Below are 22,245 nucleotides of genomic sequence, written 5' to 3' on the forward strand. Positions count from 1 at the left end.
TGGCTTTGCGCTAAAGTATCTGTTCCGATTCGAACTGGGGGCTAAGGTGGTTGCTTATTTCCTGACGGTTCAGGGCTGCTGTGTCTCGTTGTGTGGCTATTGCTGTCATAAACAGCCACAGAAGCGTTCCTAGTGGCAGATGGACCGTTATTTTCACAAGGCGGCTTAGTACGGGGGAGAGTCGCGGAAGTACTGAACGTCCATGAAGGCCATTCATTTTCTCAGGATGGGGGAGCGAGAGGCTGAAGTTGTGTATCAGCACAGGAAATCTGGAGAAAAACGGCGCTTGCGGACAAAGGACCAGAACAAGAAGGACACACAACAGCGCAGTTGTGTGTCCTTCTTGTTCTGGTCATTTGTCTGCAAGCGCTGTTTTTCTCAAGATGTACCCCAACCAACTCGCCCAGCAACACACCTTGCGCAGGAAATCTGAGTGGAAAGTTGCGCCTCACGGGAACGTGCGCAATCATTCCGGGAAGGTGAAATCTGTTGTAGGACGAAAAACAGCAAATCTCTTTAAAATGCTCAAAATTGGGACGCTGGCCATCAGCTGCGAGGAAACGTGCTTTTGGTAGCCAATCGAAACCATGTTGTAGAAAACGGACTTGTTTTCACCGCCGGCAATACTGTTGCAGAAGTCGGTTGAAGTGGCTGGCTTCTTTGTTACCGCAGTGCACGAACGCTCCATTGTCTCTTTGACATCCCTCATGCTTGCATGCTATCTTACATCGGGCATGCAGGTTGTATGAAAGAACGTGCCAGCTATCACTCGTTGGTAATGTTCTTGTAAGCATGCGCAGGTGATTGCCATGAGTATAAAATTATTTTTCGCATCAAAATGAAATCAGTTGAAAGCAAGCAGTTTGTATGTGTCTGAAAAGACGTTCGGAGCTTAGAAGAATTGAATGATGTTTCGGCCGCGGGACCGGCCTTCGTTTTTCCGACGAAGGCCGGTCCCGCGGCCGAAACGTCACTAAATTGTTCTAAGCTACCAACGTCTTCTTATATTTTCGCGTATATTTCTAACCGTGCTCATGCAACTTTTTTCAATATATATATATAAACGTAATTCTGCTGACACACGGTAGAAAAACAACTTTGTTGTTTTTCTACCGCGTGTCAAGCGAATTACGTTTATGTTCTACCAGATCCATCCGATCTTCACCCCCTTCTTATATATATATATATATATATATATATATATATATATATATATATATATACCGTGCCGAGATTTCTTTTTTAGCTGGATTATATATTTAGCTGGATTTTAGCGTGCAACGCCAAAAAGAACACCCGCGCAGAGACGAAAAACCTGCGGCGGTCCCCTCGTGGTTCGAGCGCGCGCGAGAGAGCCAACTAACTTCTTCCTCTTCTAGCGCATGCGCTACTTCTGTCTCTTCTTCGAATGCATGTATCAATATATATATATATATAATCCAGCCAGAAAAGAAATCTCGGCACGGTATGTAGTAGTGAAAACGTAGACCAACGTTTGAAACGCTTGAAACAATTTATTGACGTTGCGACCGTGTGACGGCCTTCGTCAGAATGTCTGATTTGAAAGGGATGGTACAATATATGTAGGTATGAACAACGCACGGGATAATTGACCCAAAAAAATCGACAAAAGCATCAATAAAAGCATCAGGCACATGGCTAGAAAACGATAAATGAATCACAGTGTGAATCACAAGACGATAAATGAATCACAATGCACAACAGCTACTTTGCGAAATTTAGTCTATCTTCTGTGTTAGCTACATATCAAGAACATCATTATGTACTTCGCTTATAATCAGTGCTAAGATGAAAAGTCACCATCTTGAACAGCGAGAATGAAGAAGCAACAAGTTACATGTGATCAACGATACACATGGAGTCGATGAAAAGCAGAATCAGTAGAAAAAATATCTATTACCAAATCCAGAAAAAAAACTGATGGCAAAGACAGTACACTGACCCAAAAGCGAAATATTTTGGCATGAAGAGGGTATGAAACTCAATTTTCCTGTGCTTTCATTTAAACCTGAAGACACTGTATTGAACTTATAGATAAGGTAAGACTCCCTAATTTCCCGGTCATGATTCCAGAATGGTAGCAGAAATCTGATCAAATGAGTGATCGGTGAGTTGGACATGCCTTGATAGCGGTAAGTTTGTTAGGGCTTGAACGTGGGCTCTGTGGTTGTTGAAGCGTAATCTAAAGGGGGTTTGTCTGACCTATATATTGCAGATTACATACGGTACACTGCAGCAGGTAGATGACATTTGCAGTATCGCAGTTTAAATCACCGCGAATGCTTAAACGAAAGAGTGAACCGGTGCTATTGACGCTATGAGATGTGGTCATGTGCAGATATACTTTACAGCGACTCTTGTTACATGGATGGCAGCCTACGGGTTTGGGGGAATTGGTCTTTGATGATGTATATCGCGTAGTTTTTTTGACCTTCTGTAAACTACTTCTGGTGGCTCTAAAAATATGTTCTTCAGACGATCACTTTGCATAAGAATGTTATAGTGCTTATTTAGGATTGTCGAAATTGTTGGAGTAAATGCAGAATGGGTCAAGGCAATGTTGGTATGAAAATGCTGAACTGTTGGCTTATCTTTGGCAAGTAGAATCGTTCGGAGTAGTAGTGTATCAGCACGCTTTATGGCGTCATCCATTAGTTGTGGTGGGTAATTCTGCTTAGTCAGCGAGTTACGAAGTGTAGTGCAGTTGCGTTCAAACTCAGATTGTTCAGAGCAGATGCGTTTGAAGGGGACCACTTGACTGTAGGGGATGCTGGTTTCAACGTGCTTCACATGGCTACTATCAAAGTGCAGATACTCTTGGCGGTCAGTAGGTTTACGGTACACTGTTGCAGTTAAGCAGTCTTCGTGAGGTGAGACTGTGACGTCAAGAAAATTTATTGTAGATCTAGAATACGTATGGAAAAATGATATCGAAGGATGGACGCTGTTGAAATCGGCAATAAATGATAGGAGTTCGGCTTCGCCATGGGGCCAAACAAAAAAAATATAGCAAAATGGTACTAAAAACCGGCTTTCCAAAAATTTGTTTTCAAGCATCCCTATAAATATGTTTTCATAATTTGGGCCTATACGCGTGCCCATTGAAGTATCACTTGTCTGGACATAATGTCTGCCATCAAATTCAAAATTATTTAACTGCAATATAAGTTTCAGTAAGGTGCCCAAAGTACAACTATACAAAGTACAACCAACCTTGTCTTGACCCATTCTGCATCTGCTTCAAAAATTTCAACAATCCTAAATAAGCACTATAACATTCTTATGCAAAGTGATCGCCTGAAGAATATATTTGTAGAGCCACGCAAAGTAGTTTACAGAAGGTCAAAAAACCTACGCGATATACTAACATCGTCAAAGACCAATTCCCCCGAACCCGTAAGGGTCCATCCATGTAACAAGAGTCGCTGTAAAGTATGTCTCCACATGACCACATCTTGTAGCGTCAATAGCACCGGTTCACTCTTTCGTTTAAGCATTCGCGGAGATTTCAACTACGATACTGCAAATGTCATCTACCTGCTGCAGTGTACCGTATGTAATCTGCAATATATAGGTCAGACTGAAACCCCCTTTAGATTACGCTTCAACAACCACAAAGCCCACGTTCAAGCTCTACCAAACTTACCGCTATCAAGGCATGTCCAACTCACCGGTCACTCATTTGATCAGATTTCTGCTACCATTCTGGAATCGGGATTTAGAACTAATTATGACCGGGAAATTACGGACTCTTACCTTATCTTAAGTTCAATACAGTGTCTTCAGGTTGAAATGAAAGCACAGGAAAATTGAGTTCCATACCCTCTTAATGCCAAAATATTTCGCTTTTTGGTCAGTGTACTGTGTTTGCCATCGGTTTCTTTTCTCGATTTGGTAATGGATATTTTTTCTACTGATTATGCTTTTCATCGCCTCCATGTGTGTCGTTGATCACGTGTAACTTGTTGCTTCTTCATTCTCGCTGTTCAAGATGGTGACTTTTCATCTTAGCACTGATTATAAGCGAAGTACATAATGATGTTCTTGATATGTAGCTAACACAGAAGATAGACTAAATTTAGCAAAGTAGCTAGTGTGCATTGTGATTCATTTATCGTCTTGTGATTCACACTGTGATTCATTTATCGTTTTCTAGCCATGTGCCTGATGCTTTTATTGATGCTTTTATCGATTTTTTTGGGTCAATTATCCCGTGCGTTGTTCATACCTACATATATTGTACCATCCCTTTCAAATCAGACATTCTGACGAAGGCCGTTCCACGGTCGAAACGTCAATAAATTGTATCAAGTGTTTCAAACGTTGGTCTACGTTTTAACTATATATATATATATATATATATATATATATATATATATATATATATATATATATATATATATATATATATATATATATATATATATATATATATATATAAGGGTGTGAAGATCGGAGGATGGATCAGGTAGACCATAAACGTAATTCGGTTGACACACGGTAGAAAAACAACAACTTTATTCCAACGTTTCGACCAGGTTTTTCTACCGTGTGTCAACCGAATTACGTTTTTATATATATATATATATTTATATATATATATTAAGGGAGTAATTACTCATTGGCATCCACCCAAGCGCAGCCATACGGCTACAGAGGATTTGATAATATATATATATATATATATATATATATATATGACAGAAGCCAACAGCCACAGAAACCAAGGGGCACAGGGGATTTTTTTTTATTTGTTTATTTTGTGGTGTTGATCAATTTAGAATATTACTGAATATGTTATTGCTTAAAGATAATTGATTAGAAAAGCAGAAGAAAAAAAAGCAGAAGAAAAAACAACCACATGCCGCCGGTGGGATCCGAACCCACGACCTCCGAATTACGCGTCCGGTGCTCTACCTCTGAGCTACGGCGACGGCTGTCAGTTCTGCTTTCGGGGGTATTTATGTTTACAAGTAACCTAACCTTGAGAGTGTTCATCAGCGCCACCCACGTTCATAAGCGGCGGACGTAGAACGTCCTGAGTTACCGCAGGTGTGACGTAGAACGTCATCGAACGGAGAGGGTGGAAGCTGCGTGAGAACCCTCTTATGCTTCCTATGGCGTCAAGGCTGCCAGAATCGAGGCCCTCGCTAAGCAATTAAGCAAACAAGGGAAGGGTAATGAGGGGCTCGTTATAAATATGACAGAAGCCAACATATATATATATATATATATATATATATATATATATATATATATATATATATATATATATATATATATTGTAACGTACTTGCTGACGAAGGGGGGTTTATTAGTAGGCACGAAAGGGAAGGCCAGGCAAGCTGGGGCAACAACAGCGACAGACTCCAAACGGCGCGAGCCCTACTTCGTCGTCGTCGCCCTACTTCGTATGCGCCACCTGGCAATACTAGGTGGCAATACAATATACAATATACGTTACAATATATATATAAAGCGAGAACAGAACTCTTGGCGCCGTCAGGGGTCAGTAGTAGTATAAACGTAGACGAACATTTGAAATGATTTATGGACATTTCGACCGTAGAATGGCCTTCGTCAGAATATATAGAGACAATCGGGGTCGCACCCTAAACCAAGTAACCGAAGTCCCACCGATGGCAGCTTGTGCCATGAAAGAGCTGTGGCGCACCTTGGCTTCACCGCTTCTCCACTGCGCCAGGAATGGTAGGAAAACTCGGAGTCTGTAACGGGAGGGAATGGCCAATTCCGCATTTGTGAACATTAACCAAACAACTGCCACCCGGCAACACTAGATTGAATACCAGAAGAGAAGGGAAAACCGAACTGCTAGCACAGCTAATTCATAGTTGACCGAACTACTCTAACGGACCGTCATTTTTTTTCTAAATCTTCCAGGTGTACCTCGACGGACAGCTGCTGTTTCCAGGCGATAAGCAAGTCGCACAGCCCCAATTCATGCGAGTATTTTACACTGCAGAACCGGGCAGTGCACCCTTCATCTTCTGGGAGAGCCACTGTAACATGACGGCCCCCTTGGAGGCCATGAAAGGAATGGTAAGCAGCAATTATTTGAACTAAACACTGCGGTACCATGTAGTCAATAGGACGTAATGGCCTAGTTGCCATTATGTCATCGAAAAAATTATTTATTTCATTTAATACATACTGCTGGCCTACTTCCTGAGGCTGTTGCAGAGTTCGGGCATAAATTGTATTTGGGTTAATAGCCTCTGGGCCACGTAAAATTCAAGCATTGCTGACAGCTGTTTTGACGGATGATTTAGCGCGGTTAGGTCAAATACGAATTATGGTCGCTCTCATTTCGGTTTTCAATTCGACTTCAGATTGGATTTGAGGATCGGTTTTTGAGGGCAACGTGGCAGCGGTGTCCTGGATTCATTGTGCACGGATGGAAGTCGATAAAGATGACGACATCCAAAGCACAGCGCGAGCAACTGCAAGTTGACAATGCAGGCTGTTCGGCTGCGGCGATGACGTAGTACTTTAATACAGTAGCCAGGGAAGCTCATATGTTCGATCGCGCTGCCACGGGTCGAAACAAACTCACGGCCGCGAAGTGCATTGCATAGTTGGCCGTAAAGCTTGTGGCAGGTGACCGACCTGCCACTGTTGGATGGGCCTCCTGCCAGAGATAAGACAGCTTGCTGTTGGGCTACCTGGTTTTGGTACATTCTTAATTTTGAAGACACCAAAACACAGAACAAAAGACACAAAGGCAGAAAACAGGACGAAGCACCTCTTTCTGCCTATCTTGTTGTTTTGTCCTGTTTTTACGGCTTAAACATCAATATTTGAACCCCACCAGAGGCTTCGGGCAGGCAAACATCGGCGAAATCAGAGATTGCAAGTTTTAGTGCTGACGTACTAAAACTTTGTATTGTAGTCGCTTGGAAACTTCTTGGTGGATGCAGGGACTATTGGGTGAGTTGGTTTTGTATGATAGACTTTTTTATGCCGTTTCTATATTGGCCAGACACGGCAGTGCCTAGATGATAGACTCAGGCAGCGATTGGTACCTCCGTGTGGGCCACCCGGTCAGTCATCATTGAGGAGCAGTGCAAAGGAAACAGGACAAGCGCTCGTCTTGTTTCTTTTGTGTCTATGCCGTCCTTGTTTCTTTTGCGTTGCACCTCACCATGATGCCTCAGCAGCCCCGAAACAATGTTTATAACGCAGATTCTAGGAATCTTCGCATCCATTAGCGTGATTGCAAATGCACCCCACAGTTCGAACGGTGGCGAGTTGTTGCAAGGAACAAAGACCAGGTGTGTCGTGAAATAATAGAGGCCACAGAGATCAAAAAATATGGTGATTGCTGTGTTAGTGCCACGACGATATAGTTATCGGGAAAGAAATTTCTTTTCATGAACTGTATAACTAAGCCATTAATGTCTTCCAAGGTTCCTGGTGCATGTGAGTGCTCATTGCGGTGGTTGTCGTCATTTTTTTTATTTCCCTCACGTGTATTTAAAGGCGCATCGCGCCAAATAAATGCCAGTTGTTAGTTCAGCGTTGTGTTGCGTCCGGTTCTACTTTTTCCTATGACCTCTTCTTAGGACATAGGAATTTTAGGACTCCTAATAAAACGGTGAGCACCTCGATACTGTTGCTGGTTATCCCATTCTAGTTGTCCGACATATCATCTAAGGTAACCAGGAAGTCTTCTTCTACATACCTGCATACATTTATTAGTGGCAGACGGGTTAGTTTCTTGTCGATTTTTTCGTTCATGATTGACAGGTAGATTTAGCAGAAGGCCGGTACCACAAAGCACCCAATACAAATGCCAGATTTCTGCGCGTAGAATTCCTCCCTGAAGTAGACTGCGGTTGGCTGTTAGTTGAACTGAAGAAGACTGCTTCCTGACGCCAGTGTCCTGTAATCTTGATATGAGCGCCTCCCTCTAGGCTTGCTCATAACGTCGCAAATAATTTCTGCAGAGCGCCCCGGTATCGCCTAACCGATACATGCCTAGCGCCCTACATGAAGGAGACCGCTTTTTTGCGCGATAACTCCTAACGTTTACTGTGTAAAAGTTTCCGCCCGCTAGCCAAAGTTTACTGGGGTCTAAACTGTTCCTGCGCAGGGGCTGTGGTGTATTATTTTATTTTTGTGCGCTCTGTGTGTCCAAAATATCCGACATTCTTCTCTGGAATTCATTTTTGAATTTCAGCGAGATTGACTACACTGCCATTCTGGAAGAAAAATAAATATTTTTTGCTCATTGCCCAAAGGAAGTAAGCGCACGTGACGAGAAATGTGACAGTAAAGTCGATGTCAAATGTTTGAAGCTTTAACACACGTACCATGCAGGGAGCTTCCACTGTAGGACTGTTGAGAAGTCTGTGTTCAGTAAGATATTTCCGCCAATAGATGATTCTGAACTGTGAAATGAAACAAACATTTTACAACAAAAAGTGATTTGATTTTTTTCGAATTTTTAAAGTTTCAGCGTATAATTTGGCATCGCAGTTCGGATCTGAGGAGTTTATTTACACATTTAACGGTATACAAACTGGTGTCCACTTACACCAACAAGGCCCGCATCTTTAAAGGCACTTTTCCTTTCTTGCGGCAGAATTGTCGCGCAGGCATCTACCACTCCAAAAGTAGGCGCCGATATCAAGACTACATGACACTGGCGCCGAAAACCACCAAATGTTTGTGGAAAAAATTATGGAGCAGCCTAAAAATGACAGCCACCCAGAAGCTCGCTTCCAACAGCAAATTCAAAGTCTTGTTGGAACCATCCATCTCGGCGCATTGAACACCGCCCTAAGGAATAGTCCAAGTTCTTCCATCAGCTTTTTTCGTCTCGCCGACATGTGCTAGCCATGCTCAGGAGCGTTCTCGTCGTTCCAGGAGAAAAAATAGGAACCGGGCGGTAGTGCGGCCTGCTTACATGGATACTAGGGTACGACCACAAGAACCAGAGCTCCGTTCAAGAACCTGGTGGGCTGCCTGAGAGACGATGGGCAGACCCAGTTAGAAGTTGACACAGAAGGAACATTCGTCGTCCCACCTTCCAGGAAAAAGTTCAAGCTGAAATTGAGAAGCATTTCAGATCTGTTCCTAGTAATCAAGAGAAAGAACCATTTAGTATGGCCAAAAATTTTGACCGTGAACGCATCAGACATCCCACAGATAACCCGCTCACAATGCTTAAGGTTAATTGTTCGAAGTCTTCTTCACGAGCAAAAACGCACAAACCAAACTGTTCTATAGAAACATCGTGTCTCGGAAGAGCACTTGGCTACCACAAGTGACCACTTATCACAATGCCACCTAAGCACTTCGACCCGCATCCGCCCCCTTGCTGTAAGCAGTTCATGAAAAGTTGTAGACGAACGCATGTATAGGGTGCTAGTGGGACAACCACTAATTTTGCCATCGGTGTCGAAGACCTGTACAACAGTATCGCGCATGAACGCCTCCTTGTCGTTGTCCAAGAACGAATTAATTGCTCAGGAGATGTTAGCTTTCTGAATGCCTATCTAGGATCACTGATCTGTTTTTGGCCTTCCTCTGGTTTTACCTAGAGCAAACCGCAATCTGGTTGAAGGATCAGTTCCACATGCAAAAATCTGGCATTTCTATTGCCTTCTCCTTCGCACGGGTCTTGTGCGATATGTACCAGCCGGAGGAGAAACTCACCCGCCTGTCAGTACTAAAAATATTCACGTACGTAACAGCTTACTGATGATATTTGAATACATCACGCCGGGCAAGTGTAACGAGATCACCAGCAAGATCTTCGAGGTTTTCACCGTTTTTTTGGAGCGCTAAGGTTCATCTGTAGGTTTCCAGGCCACAACAAGATAGAGCTTTTTGGGATCTACTTCTAAATTTTTCGAGAACCCATGTATGACGGACGTACAACAGCAGACAGAAGAACACTCTTTTTCTGCTCAACAGCGCTTATCTGAAGCAGTTAAATATAGCCATCGCATCCAGCAGTCTTGAGGCGGCAGCCATATAAAGAGCTTCGAACATTTGATGGAAGCCAGTTTACAACAGCAATTGGCCTCGCTGGCTCGAGATACCGTTAGCATCCGATTTCAGGAGTTTCCAAAAGCCGGGTGCAAAAGGTTGAGAGCACTGGAAGGAAGAAAGTAGCTTAAAGCATTGAAAAAAAAAAAGCGACACATCCTGACCATCCAATGCTTGTACATACATATGATTGCGCACAACGTTAACAAGATTCATGCGAAATTAGACGTCAGTTTATATGCTTTATTCTGCCCCTGCAAGCTTCCTAGTTCGCGTCCTCTGATGCGTCGGCGGAAATGTCAGTCCTGCACGAAGAAACAAACGATCAGACGCACCGAGTGCAAAGTTAGGGTTAGCTACGCAATTTCTTTGACTTGCGGCCGATTACATCGAACAAACGGAGCAATGCTTCAACGAGAGGGCACGGGAACACACTTTGACAATCGGGAAAATCGCAGGTGGACACTGCACTTTTGTGTTTTGCTCTGTGGAGTCAACTTGAATGGTTGCCAGCTCGCAGAAACTGCACTTCTGAACCTTCGACAATTTCGGAACAAATGTTTTATCAAGTAATAGTGTCAGTTATGAATGCTACATCGAGTATTTTGTTGCCTGTCGGGGTAACCCATGCATATGAAGAAGAGGTTGAGGACCTTGTCAAGACATCACCATTTTGGGGAGGAAGAAGCTATCTGCTATGGAAGCTATGGAAGAAATTATCTGCGTTCATATTCTCTGAAGTATCCAGCAATTACAGTGGATTTGTTAGACACTATCTAAACTGGTCACAGTTTGCGTAGAACGTTCACTGTCATAAAAAAACCAAGGCCAAATTGTGCCGTGTTACACCGCCGACGCTCACCACCCCAGAACCCCTTCGTCGAATATGTGGAGGGTGTGGTGTACACCATTCCCCTTTCATGCGGCAAGGTTTACGTCGGCCAGATGGGTCGTTGCTGAATGAGCGGCTGAAAGAACACCGCTACAGGACATTCGAGACAGGTACAGGCAATCTGGCGCTGCACCGGCGGAAATGCATCATCAAAGACCGAACTACAGGGACTCCGGACTTGACCAGCTGTTCAGTAATCGGCAGGCACTCGGACCAGATAGTGCGGGATATCAAGGAGGCTGCTGAGATAGCCGGGCTGCAAGATAATTGTGTCAGCGCGCCTTCAATCGCCTTGTCAGATGCGGAGTTGTGCTTCTTGAAGAAGTGACAAGCAAAGATATTCTCTTTCTTTTTTGTTGTTTGTAACCAGTATTTAAGCCTATTTTTCACCCATTAAACGTCAGTTGGAGGTCAGCGCTTGTGTGTCTTCGTTCTTCGTCGTTTGTCCTGCTGTTTTGCGCTGGTATTTATATGCAATTGTATGTGTACTGTCTACATGTATGTTGTAACCGTTGCTGTTGAGCCCACTGGGACCAGGGCGTCGTCAGGAGACTAATTACCTCTTTTTGTCCTGCCCCACGGACAGTGCCTGGTATTGCCCATCCAATGAATAAATTTAGAAAATAAAGAAACGAAAAATAAATAATTAATCGGCCCAGGTGAAATTTCGGGGGTGTTCCGGGCCAAACTTTCGCTAATGAGCCGGGCTGAATTTGGAGCAGGCAACCGTCTTGTCGAGAACGATCAGTTATAGTTGGACAACGATTTCGTTCCAAATCGACCAAGAGAAATTTCGGGGATGGCTCCGGCCAAAGGCTGCTGCTAAAGCACATATGCACATCCAGGAGATGCATCTAGTAGATCTATCGCCCTAAAGATGCACGACGTAATCGTGAAGCTCTGGTCTTGCACAAGAAACTGTTCCAGCTGATCAATGTTTGCGGTTGACCTCTGTGAGAACTGCAGACACCGCGATTACAAATGTTAACAGAATGAATGTTTTGGTCATGCGCCGAATAGAGAAGAGAACAATTCTCGAGGCGCCGCACGTAGGAAAAGCAAGTTATCACTGAAATAATGTTCCATCCATTTGACTAGAAGATAAAGCAAGTGTTTTCGCTGAAGGATTGCGGTGGAGTCCGTTCACTAAAGTGGGCGTTTATGGACTGCAAATGGTAGTTTTTAACGTCCTAAAGAGACGCATGGGCGACGAGGGATGCCTTAGTGAAGAGGTCGCCACTAATTGTGACGACGTGGGGATCTTTCTTTAACCTGCGCTGACTTCACACAGCACACGCGCGCCGTTTACACTTCGCCTCAGTCGAAACGAGGCTGCCGCGGCCGCGATTGCATACGGTTCCTGCGGCTGAAGAACGGAATGACCTAACCACTCAGCCACTCTGTGGGTAGAGTAGTACTTTGCCACGATATGGGAGTAACTGGATTTTTGATTCAATTTTACTCGCTTTTGCAGAATTTCTGTGCTACCCGTGTGACGGTACTTTCACGGTGACGAGTGTTCTCGCCTTTTTCACACGCTTTCTGCTTTGTTGTTGAAACTTCCTCTGATAAGCTTGTTGCCGTTCCAGTTTTGGTCCGTCCGCTATGTTGAATGTACCTGCATTTGCGAATTTTTATTTGAATAAAGCGTTCGTGTTGTTGCGCCTTATTTTTGTCTTGAGAGGAATATTTGAAATTACCTTTCTAATCGCTTATGTACCCATTTTTATACTCTCCATGCAATCACTTACGCTCCCCTTGTTCAGACTTTCGGCAGGCTCTTTATGGCGCATGGTTTTTGCCGAGGCACAGACTTGTGTACGGCGTTTTGTGACTCACCAGGCCACCTGCTTTAAAAAATGGTGTTGAGTCTGTCTGAACAGGTTTTAGGCGCAAAAAAACAGGCACATAGGTAGGTAACAGGACGAAGCGCCATTTTCAAATATGAACCAAAACCAACTAGCCCAGCAGCAAGTGCTCTTAGACTATGAGTCTGTCTGTCTCGTATACAATGCTTGAACGGCTACAGAGAGCCCTATGTTGAAAACGTACTGGCAAAGGCCTGTCCTGCAAGGGACCAGACTGAAACCATCTATTTGCTATACTGGGCCAATTACCCCTGCTCCACTGAAGCTGACTAATTCTTTTTTTTTCCATGGCCCTGCTTGTTATGACAGCTACATTAGCTTTCCTAGTAGTATTAATTGGTAGTCAGAGCTTATATATCTTAAAGGGATACTAGTGCAAAATGAGTTCGCCCATACTAACATATCACCGAATTCTAATAACTAAAACGCTAGTTTAACTGGAAAGGACCTTTCATAAGCTACAAACGGCTAGGAAGGGGGGTACAGCTGTCGCTAACGCGGGCCGATTTCAGCGCAGTTTCTGGGAACGGATCCCTGAAACGAATACGCTTACAGATACTGGCAGAAAAATGGAACTGAACACGCGGCTCACCTTCGAATTCTACAAGGTGTTTCAAGAAAGCTGACCACTAATTCTTAAAAAATATGGTTTTAGGTAAAGAGAAGCTTTTTGCGGGGCACAATAACACGAGTATTGGTGGACGTCAAAGAGGACTGTACAATAGGACTGTACATAGTCAGTAGTCATAGTCAGTCAGTAGGACTGTACATAAGCTTTAGTTTTTCAATAAACTATCAATTGGAAGTGCAGCGCTTGTCCTGTCGTGTGTGTTCTCTCTTGTCCTCGTTTCGTTCATGCTGCGCCGGTTTTTTTATTATGCAAAGAACACGTGAACCATGCTGACTAGCAATGCGATCAACTGAATTCGAATAGTTAACTTTTTAATTATTACCGATAGCCACTTATCCAATAGATATTTGTAGCCAGCCGTTAGTAAAAGCGATACCAGATTTTAAAATACCGAAAACACGATTACCCTAGCCGCTGTGCTCGCCAAAATTTGACTACTTGTTGCCAAATTACATGCACTTTCGGAAAGCACGTATGCCAATAAACCCATCCAGTGCTCGTTACTAGTCAAATTTGCCAAATTTTGTCGAGCCACAGCGGGCAGGCTAATCGAGTTTTCGAAATTCTAAAAACTGATATTTCATTTATCATTTCATTTCATTTATTTGTCCCTTAAAGGCCCGAAGGCATTACATAAGGGGGGGGGGGGCGTACATACAGGTTGGAGGGTAGTGGCAGAGAACACACAAAAGAAAGAAAGGGGGAAAAATACACGGGGTACAAAAAGAGTACAATAATATACAAACTAAAAGCAAGAAATAAACATACAAAAAGAAAACAAGGAACAGTTGGCACTTCGGTGTCGCAGTATGAATATGTTTAAGAGAAGTAATTAGCCAGTTTCTCGCGGAAAAGGCGGCGATAGGAGCATGTTATTATGTTGTCGGGAAGGCCATTCCAGAGCACTATGGAGTCGGGAAAAAATGAACTGCTCATTGCGGAGGTGCGGGTTTTAATGCGTGCGATTGGGTTACTGTGGTTTAGGCGGGATGACGTACGTGGGGGTGGCTGCAGCAACAAATGTCTTGGTGAGCGATAAAAGAAAGAGTGAAAGAGGCATAGACGGGAAATAACACGGCGAGTTGCTAGTGTTTGAAGGCCGAGGGATCGTTTTAGTAATGTTACGCTGGTATTTCTTGAGTACTGCGATGTAATGAAACGGGCGGCGCGATTTTGAATGGCTTCAAGGTCTGAGATGAGATACGATTGTGATGGATGCCAGACAGATGACGCGTACTCCAATTTAGGACGTACGAATGTTATATATGCCAACTTTTTTACTTCAGGTGATGCAGATTTTAGATTGCGCCGGAGAAAACCAAGTGTGTGTGATGCTTTGGAACAGATGGTCTGAATGTGTGTTGTCCATGACAGCGATGATGTGATGTGTACTCCTAGGTATTTATAAGATGATGTTCTGGTGACGGCGACTGATTTTATGTTGTAAGTGCTATCAATAAGTGTGTTTTTGCGGGAGAATGATATGGATTGGCATTTATTTAGATTAAGAGGCATGTGCCATTTGTCACACCACGCTGAGATAGTGGTTAGATCCTGTTGAAGAGCGGCAATGGCGCTAGCGCCGTGGATGGGGCTGTAAATTACGCAGTCATCTGCGAATAAACGTAGCGTGGATTTTATGTTAATCGGTAGGTCATTGATGTAGATGAGGAATAAAAGAGGTGATAAGCCTGCACCTTGAGGTACGCCGGATGTTACGTCGGTAAAAGCTGAGCGACAGTTATTAACACAGGTGAACTGCTTACGTCCTTTAAGGAAGTGCTCTAGCCAGGAGAGCAAAGTTTGTGGAATGCCGAGCGATGACAACTTAAAAAGAAGAAGATTATGGGAAACACGATCAAATGCTTTTGAAAAGTCGAGGAAGATAGCGTCGATCTGGACAAGGTTATCTAAGTATTGTAGAATGTCGTGGGTGAATTCGGCGAGCTGGGTCTCACATGACAGCTGCTTGCGGAAGCCGTGCTGATTCGGATAGAAAAAGTTCATTGATTCTAGGTGGGTCATAAGATTGGAAAAAATAATGTGCTCAAGTAGTTTAGACGGTATACTAGTGAGGGAAATGGGACGATAGTTGTTAGGGCACGTGCGGTCATCCGCTTTAAATATGGGTGTAATTTGAGCTTTTTTCCAATCGTCGGGGACAACCCCGGTATCTAAGGATTGCGCAAAAATTAGATGCAGTACCTGGCTAGACAATGAAATGGTATTTTTTAGTAGCTTACTGTTAATTTGATCGCAGCCGGCAGATGTAGATATTTTCAGTGAGGCAATAAGCTTTGATACACCATCAGGGTTAATTTCGATTTTAGGCATTTCTGAGAGTGAGATTTCTGGAATGTGCTCATTAGCAGTAATGTTAGCAGCGGAAAAACTGACGTAAAGTAATTGTTGAGCGCGGTCGCACAGTCATCGCTTTTGATTGGTTCTCCATCAGCATCTAGGAGTTGTACATGGCGATCTTGTGGTTTATTAGATAGCATGCGCCAGAATTTGTTGGGGTTAGAGTGAAGAATTGATAGTAAATCTTGAGAGTAAAATTTATCTTTAGCACTTGTCAGTTCTGTGGTATACTGTCATGGCTATGACTAACGGCCGACTAAAAATCTGCGATTGCAATCACGTACCTAACGGTAAAAGTAAAAAGAAAATGTCCATTAGAACCTAGTTAATGAATTTACAAGTTAGCATGATTCGCCTGTTTTTTGACGTCCGCCAATAGCGATATTACTTTGGCGCCGAAAAGGTTCTTTTTGCATCAAAAGCCCTGTTTTTAAGCATTAGTGATCGCCTGCCCTAAAACACCTGGTATGCTTTTTGCAGTAAACTGGGCTACAAGATTACTCGCTCGGCTTGTGACTAATCAATGCGACACCCCTTTTCGTCTATATATTGAAATAATATTGCCTCCTGGCGCGGCAGAAACACAGAATGTCATGTTAGACGCTGCACTTCGGTTCCTTACAAAGAATATCGATATCTGCTAGGCCGCGTAGAATAAAAAGTACCAGGTTTTCTCTGTCGCCGAATTTCAGTCAGACAAGAATATTGTTGATTTAGTTACAAAGTTCTTTTCACTTCGTGTGCAAAATGGATGAGGCAGTCCCATGCTGAGGTTCATTTCATCAAACGGCACAGATCTGGCTCAAGCAAGCAAACCGCAGTGCAGTAGCGCAGAACGTTCAAATAGAGTTCAAAACACTTCTTGCTTAAATGGGGAGCTTTTTTTTTTAAGGATCACATCAACGGCGCAATGAGCGAAAAAAAGAAACGGCGGAATCGCGAAGCTTTCTGTATTTTTATGTCTCTTTTTAGGGCCAGTTCACGTTCAAGCACGAAAACATTTCATTAGTTTTAGGAGGATATGCCGTATATCAAGCGGAATGGGAGCGAAACACTTTGTGAGTATCTGTGCAGCGTGCACGCTCTCGCAATTTTTCTTTTCCTCCGCCCTTCTAGGGCTCTCATCTTTCTGCTTCCCACGTTTTTTGGCTGATGATTGTGTTGGTAGCAAGGCGCTTTGGGTCCGAATTAAATAGGAAATAAACTTAAATTTTGTAGCAAAGGAAATATCAGCAAAGACACTTGAATAACCAGTCACGCCCAGCTGCTCCACTGCGTAGCAGCCAAAGGAGCTGGCACGGGTACGGCATGCAAGCTGTTCGACTTCGGTTTTAGGTGCGTCAGTTTTATCCCTACCTGAAGAAATGATCAAAGTGGAAAAAAAACCTAACGATTCTTAATAGACTTCCGAAGAATTTCTATCCCAAGATGGAACGCAATAAAATTCAGAGCTAAACATTCTCCGCAGGTTAAAAATAGAAAACACTGAAAAATAGGAAAAGAACACGTTGGGGGGGCTAGTTGGTTATGCATTCTCTTTTGTTCAAATTTAAGCAGCACTAACTTTTAAGACGAATACACAGAGGATGCGACAGGACAGGCGCTGTTGCAGCGCTCGTTCTATCATGTCCTCTGTGTATTCGTCTTAAAAGTTAGCGCTGCTTAAATTTGAAGAAAAGAGAGAACTCGCAGGACGTGTAAGGCGAAACTGCGAGAGCTGCCGAGGTATCTGCGTTTCACGATAGTTCAGGTAAAACATTTGAGACTTATATTCATACAGCACTAGTTTTAATTTACAGCGCATACTCGTACTTCGACTCTGAGCACCTCGGCTGAGCACCTCGTGAGCAGCTGCTGCATTTTACTAACTTTTACACAATACTATGAACGCGTTGTGTCGTCTGCTTTGTCGTGGTACGGTAGTCTGAGGTGTGGTTTTTGTATGTTTAGATAGATTAGTTTAGTTTATGGGGTTTAACCTCCCAAAGCCACTCAGACTATAAGAGACAGCGTAGTGAAGGGCTCCGGAAATTTTAACCACCTGGTTATCTTTAACGTTTACCGACTTCGTGCAGCACACTGGCCTCCAGAATTTTGCCTCTGCCGAAATCTGGCCGCCGCGGTCGGGATGGCTTCTATTCTAAAACAAACATGATGGAAACCGAAATGAAGAAGATGGAACGGCTATGGGTGGAATATGTGTGGATTCAGATGAAAGGCGAAGCGAGGATGGCAGCGTGGCCAGAGTTTGCGCAGGACGCGGCTAATTGCAGGTCGGTGGGAGGGGCCTTTGTTCTATGGCTATATTTTCAGCCCGGTCGAGGTTAGGAGGAGTCGTTCTTTTTGTGCGGCAAGCAGTGGCTTTTTGCATTCTGTGAAAGTGTTGGATATCCCTCGGCAGCTCTCGCAGTTTCGCCTTACACGTCCTGCGAGTTCTGAGTACAGTTTTTACTAAATTCAAGAGGATGATTTCCACCTGGTCACGCTCTTTGATGTTCAAATATTTGTAGGGGGCTTTAGGGCCTCCATTAGCTTCAGCGCGTCTTACTCTTTCTGCGGCTGGCTAACCGGTCCGCCTGTTCTACTGGGTTGGACAGTGCTTTGATGGTGCAGTTTGCTCCCACATGGACTGAGGCGAAATCCCCTGGCCCTTGTGCTTGCACCTCCGCTGTGGATGTCCCGTATAACCGAAGATCCAGTTTCATAAACTTCGCTTACCGGGCCTTACGGACTCGTATCACTTCCGATTTTTCGGGCGAGCAGCGTAGGCCGCAGTCCAGTGCATATTGCGCAGCCGCGTAGAGTGCTGCTTGGAGCTTTGAGTCCCATCGGCAAGGGAGCTGTTATTGACACAAATAGGCCGCCTGCATAAAGTGCATGTTTAATGTTTTCCACGTCGTCTAGACGTTGAGAAGGCTGACTATGCAACGTTAAATATGAGGGGTGAGATGAATGAGCGTGGGAAGTGCCTTTGTTGGGGATCCTAAGATCTACTCCAATCGCTGGCACACGCTTAGTCAAAAAGGCGTTGACGTAATTGTCGATGCTCCTTCCACATCGCACATGCTCAAGTCCTGCCACGACTGCGTCGGGCTGACGCTCTCGAAGGCAGCCTTTAAGTCCTAGGCGATGTCCATATTTCTTTGAAAATTTCCTGTAGTACTACCTCCTTGATTCGAAGAATGATGTCTTGCGTAGTTGTCGAAAGTCGAGCAAAGTTTCAAGGGTCAAGTCGATGTCATGAAGGTAATTCTGGAGGCGAAAGTGTACAACCGGCCATTCTTGCCTCCCTTCAAACTTTTGGTCTTTCTCACCGGTTTCTCCTTTCCATTCCCGCCTTTTGTTGCGTCAGCAACACTACGCCAGGTTTTCGCGTGGTCGCGTAGCCGGTGGCCGGTAGGCACGATTGGCCTTGGACAGCCGTTGCCTAGCAACCGTTTCAGCCGAGCTCCACCCGGCAGCGTCGCCGTCGTCGGGGCGTGCTCTCCGCCGTGCGCCGAGATGCGTGCTCTCCGAAGAGGTAGACGGTGAGGAGGTGTCGCTTCGCGGGGGTATATGCGCGCTTAGCCTCGGTGGAATAGTGTGGTTATGGAGAGCGCTAAAGAGAAGCAACGGCGACAGGACCAAGCTAGAAAGAGACAACGCATTCGAGAGACAGCAGAAGAAGGCGCTGCACGAGTCGAAAAGCGTCACAGCTAACGCAACTAACCAGGCTTAGCCAGAGCTAAGCCAGGCCTAATTTTTAACAAATCGAACCTTCAGTGTACGAGTCCACGGAAAGCCCCTTGGTAACTTGACTTCCGGTAGAGGTTCGTTCTCGTCCCCAGGGCTTCGTTCTCGTCCCCATATTATTCAATGTGGCTTTTATTCCTCTTATTCGAGCCCTAGAGACCATCCCTTCTATACGTTCGCTTGAGTACGCCGACAACATAACCTTGTGGTGCTGTCACCCAGATGCGTCGGTCCTCCAGCACGCGCTTGATGTCTTGACATCTCACCTCCCACCTCTGGGTCTAACCCTCTCGCCTACTAAATCATGTTTCATTCGCACTGGAAACAAAGCCGGCCTACGGAAAGCTCCCCCTTTAAATTTCACAGTTCCTCCTGTAGAAACTGTTCGTATTCTTGGCCTCCTCCTTCATGCCTCTGGGACTGGCAACCCATGGCTGACAGCCACCCGTAAATCAGCTCACGCTACTATAGGTCTGATTCGTCGCAAGGCTATGCGATTTGTTGGCGCGCGTGCTCATACCACACGCCAGCTTGTGCGCTCTATCCTCCAGCCACGGATATTATATCAGGCACAAGTTCAACGTCTCACCTGCAGACAGTGGGACTCAGTTGAAGCTATCAACGGTGAGTCTATGCGCGTCATAACATATTTGCCGCATTTAACAGCCATACCCGTGCTTCAGAAGTTCGCCCAATTTAATACTCTCAGGGAACTCATCGACCAGCGAGTGGCAAACAAAGTTCGCAAACAGTCTCTAAAACTTCATCGTTTAAAGACTCTCCCTCCGTGGTCGTACTCTCAGCTCATAGACAATCGCCCCACTGTTTCCCCGTCGGTGTCAGCCGCGTATCTGTCTGAAGGGTGCAGGGAGTTACTGCTCTATATAGTCCCTCCGATCCGCATCTCAACTCTCGCGCGACATACACCGCGGATACATGCACCCCCCCCCCCCCCCCCCCTGCCATTGGAACTTCGAACCATTTACAATGTCATTCCTTCCCTTCCGCTCATTCCCACATTCAATGCAGTTCGTCTTTACACCGACTCCCTCGCCGCCCTTAAGCAGCTTAAGGCTGTTCGACGCACATTCCAGGTTACTCAATCAATTATTCTGCTCTGCGCAAAGTACCCATGTCCTGTACGCATACACTCGATTTGCGGCCATGCTCATGATCCACATGATCATGATCCCCCGATCCGTTCCTGTCCCATGTCTCCGATTCACAAGCTCTGCGCCAGCGAACACGCGCTCTAATTCCTCCTTGTTCGCACCCTCTCCCCCGTAGTCCTACTCGGCAGGAGGAGGTATCAGTGCGAAGGATTAGGGCAGAGGCGGCTCTGACCCCATCTGTCCGTCATCGGTGGCGTGATATGCCAGCAACTGACAGGTGCCCCCACTGCGGCGCTGCACCGGACATTTGTGATGTCCGGCACCTGTTGTGGACTTGCCCAGCGACGGCCCCTATTAGAAAACGGCTCCTCAGGGAGGTGGGCCTGCGGTGGAACCGCGAAGGAGGCTGTGTGAAGTGGACTATGAACAATCAGTTCACTAGCACCCTATGCGACTACCTCGCAGAAACTGGTCCCCACCCCTTCTTTTAACTTTCTATATCGTACATTCCATTACCTCTTTTTCAACTTTTGCACATGGTAGACTTCTCAAATAAAAGAAAACAAAAACAACCCGCTCGTATAGATTTCCTAGATACGATGTAAGCGTGATAGGTGCTAGGTTGTCGCCATCTTTTTTTTTCGCCCACCTTTCGTATCATTATTGTTTTCCCGTGTTTCCAAGCCCAGGAAGTAGCGCGAAGACAATTGGAAAAGGAAAAAAAACAAAACGACAAGGCTTTGCGTGGAAACTCTTCGTATTAAAATGAAGACAAACACGGCTAATCACGACAAAGGCAATCTATATACACCCTCCTCTACACCCCTTCAGAAGAATGGCCTGAGGGGCGAGTTGGTGCATGATGAAATGAACGGCGGCGCAACAAGGACACTAACAAGAGAGGGGACACCACGTGCGCATGTGGTGTCCCCTCTCTTGTTAGTGTCCTTGTTGCGCCGCCGTTCATTTCATCTACACCCCTATACACCCCTATATATAGCCGCTGCTTACGTCATGTCTTAAAACGTGTATAATCAACCTTCATTTCTATTCCCTCATTCTAAACAAGGCCCCTGAGGCGGGTATAAACGCCTTATCTTTAACGACTTATCGGCGCTCGATATTTTTCCCGCCTTTAATTATGGTCGTGCTGCGTCAATATTTTACGCGTCAAGCTCGTTCAGAAGGCGGGTCAATGTGTTTGGTATGCATTGAAAGCCAACGTTTCTTCTCTACGTTGCTGTTCAAGTGAAGACTTCAACACCTCTGTTCCGTCTGCGTCCCTTTCAGAATTCGCCTGCAGGCGCAGAATAAAGAAGTGGCCAGCATAGTGTCCACCGGTTTCACAACCTGCCTCCTGAAGGTCTACAGGCTAGGTTTCATATTTGTGAACGCTGCCCACCGAGTCCAAGCGCACGTGATAACTGACTGGCCTTGGCACAAGGCGCCGGAGATACCCCTGAGTGGCTTGGTGGCCTCTCCCCTGCCGGTCCGTGCACCAGAGCTGAGAATAGTGAGTGAATGGCCTCGCCATACCATTTTCACCTCCTCACTGGTCTTCCGTCTTCGGCACGTGTAGGCATCCATAACTAATTAATTAAATACATTCTG

The 22,245-nt window shown here is 45.0% G+C and overlaps 1 protein-coding gene and 1 long non-coding RNA gene across 2 annotated transcripts in view; one reads left to right on the forward strand and one right to left on the reverse strand.

Moving 5' to 3' along the window:
• The window catches only part of LOC149326640 (uncharacterized), a 233,227-nt gene that overhangs the window by 78,962 nt on the left and 132,020 nt on the right, over positions 1 to 22,245 (reverse strand). The gene's annotated exons all lie outside the window — the stretch shown is intronic.
• Positions 1 to 22,245, forward strand: part of LOC149326641 (uncharacterized) — a 61,014-nt gene that overhangs the window by 35,494 nt on the left and 3,275 nt on the right. Inside the window, exons 4-6 of the mRNA XM_089563408.1 lie at positions 5,923 to 6,081; positions 16,763 to 16,848; positions 21,925 to 22,147. Coding sequence (XP_089419534.1) covers positions 5,923 to 6,081; positions 16,763 to 16,848; positions 21,925 to 22,147 — 468 coding nt within the window. The remainder of the gene's footprint in view (positions 1 to 5,922; positions 6,082 to 16,762; positions 16,849 to 21,924; positions 22,148 to 22,245) is intronic.

Source organism: Amblyomma mixtum, chromosome 10 (genome assembly GCF_055824585.1).
Source record: "Amblyomma mixtum isolate Tamu chromosome 10, ASM5582458v1, whole genome shotgun sequence".
In the NCBI taxonomy this organism is placed as follows: Eukaryota; Metazoa; Arthropoda; class Arachnida; order Ixodida; family Ixodidae; genus Amblyomma; species Amblyomma mixtum.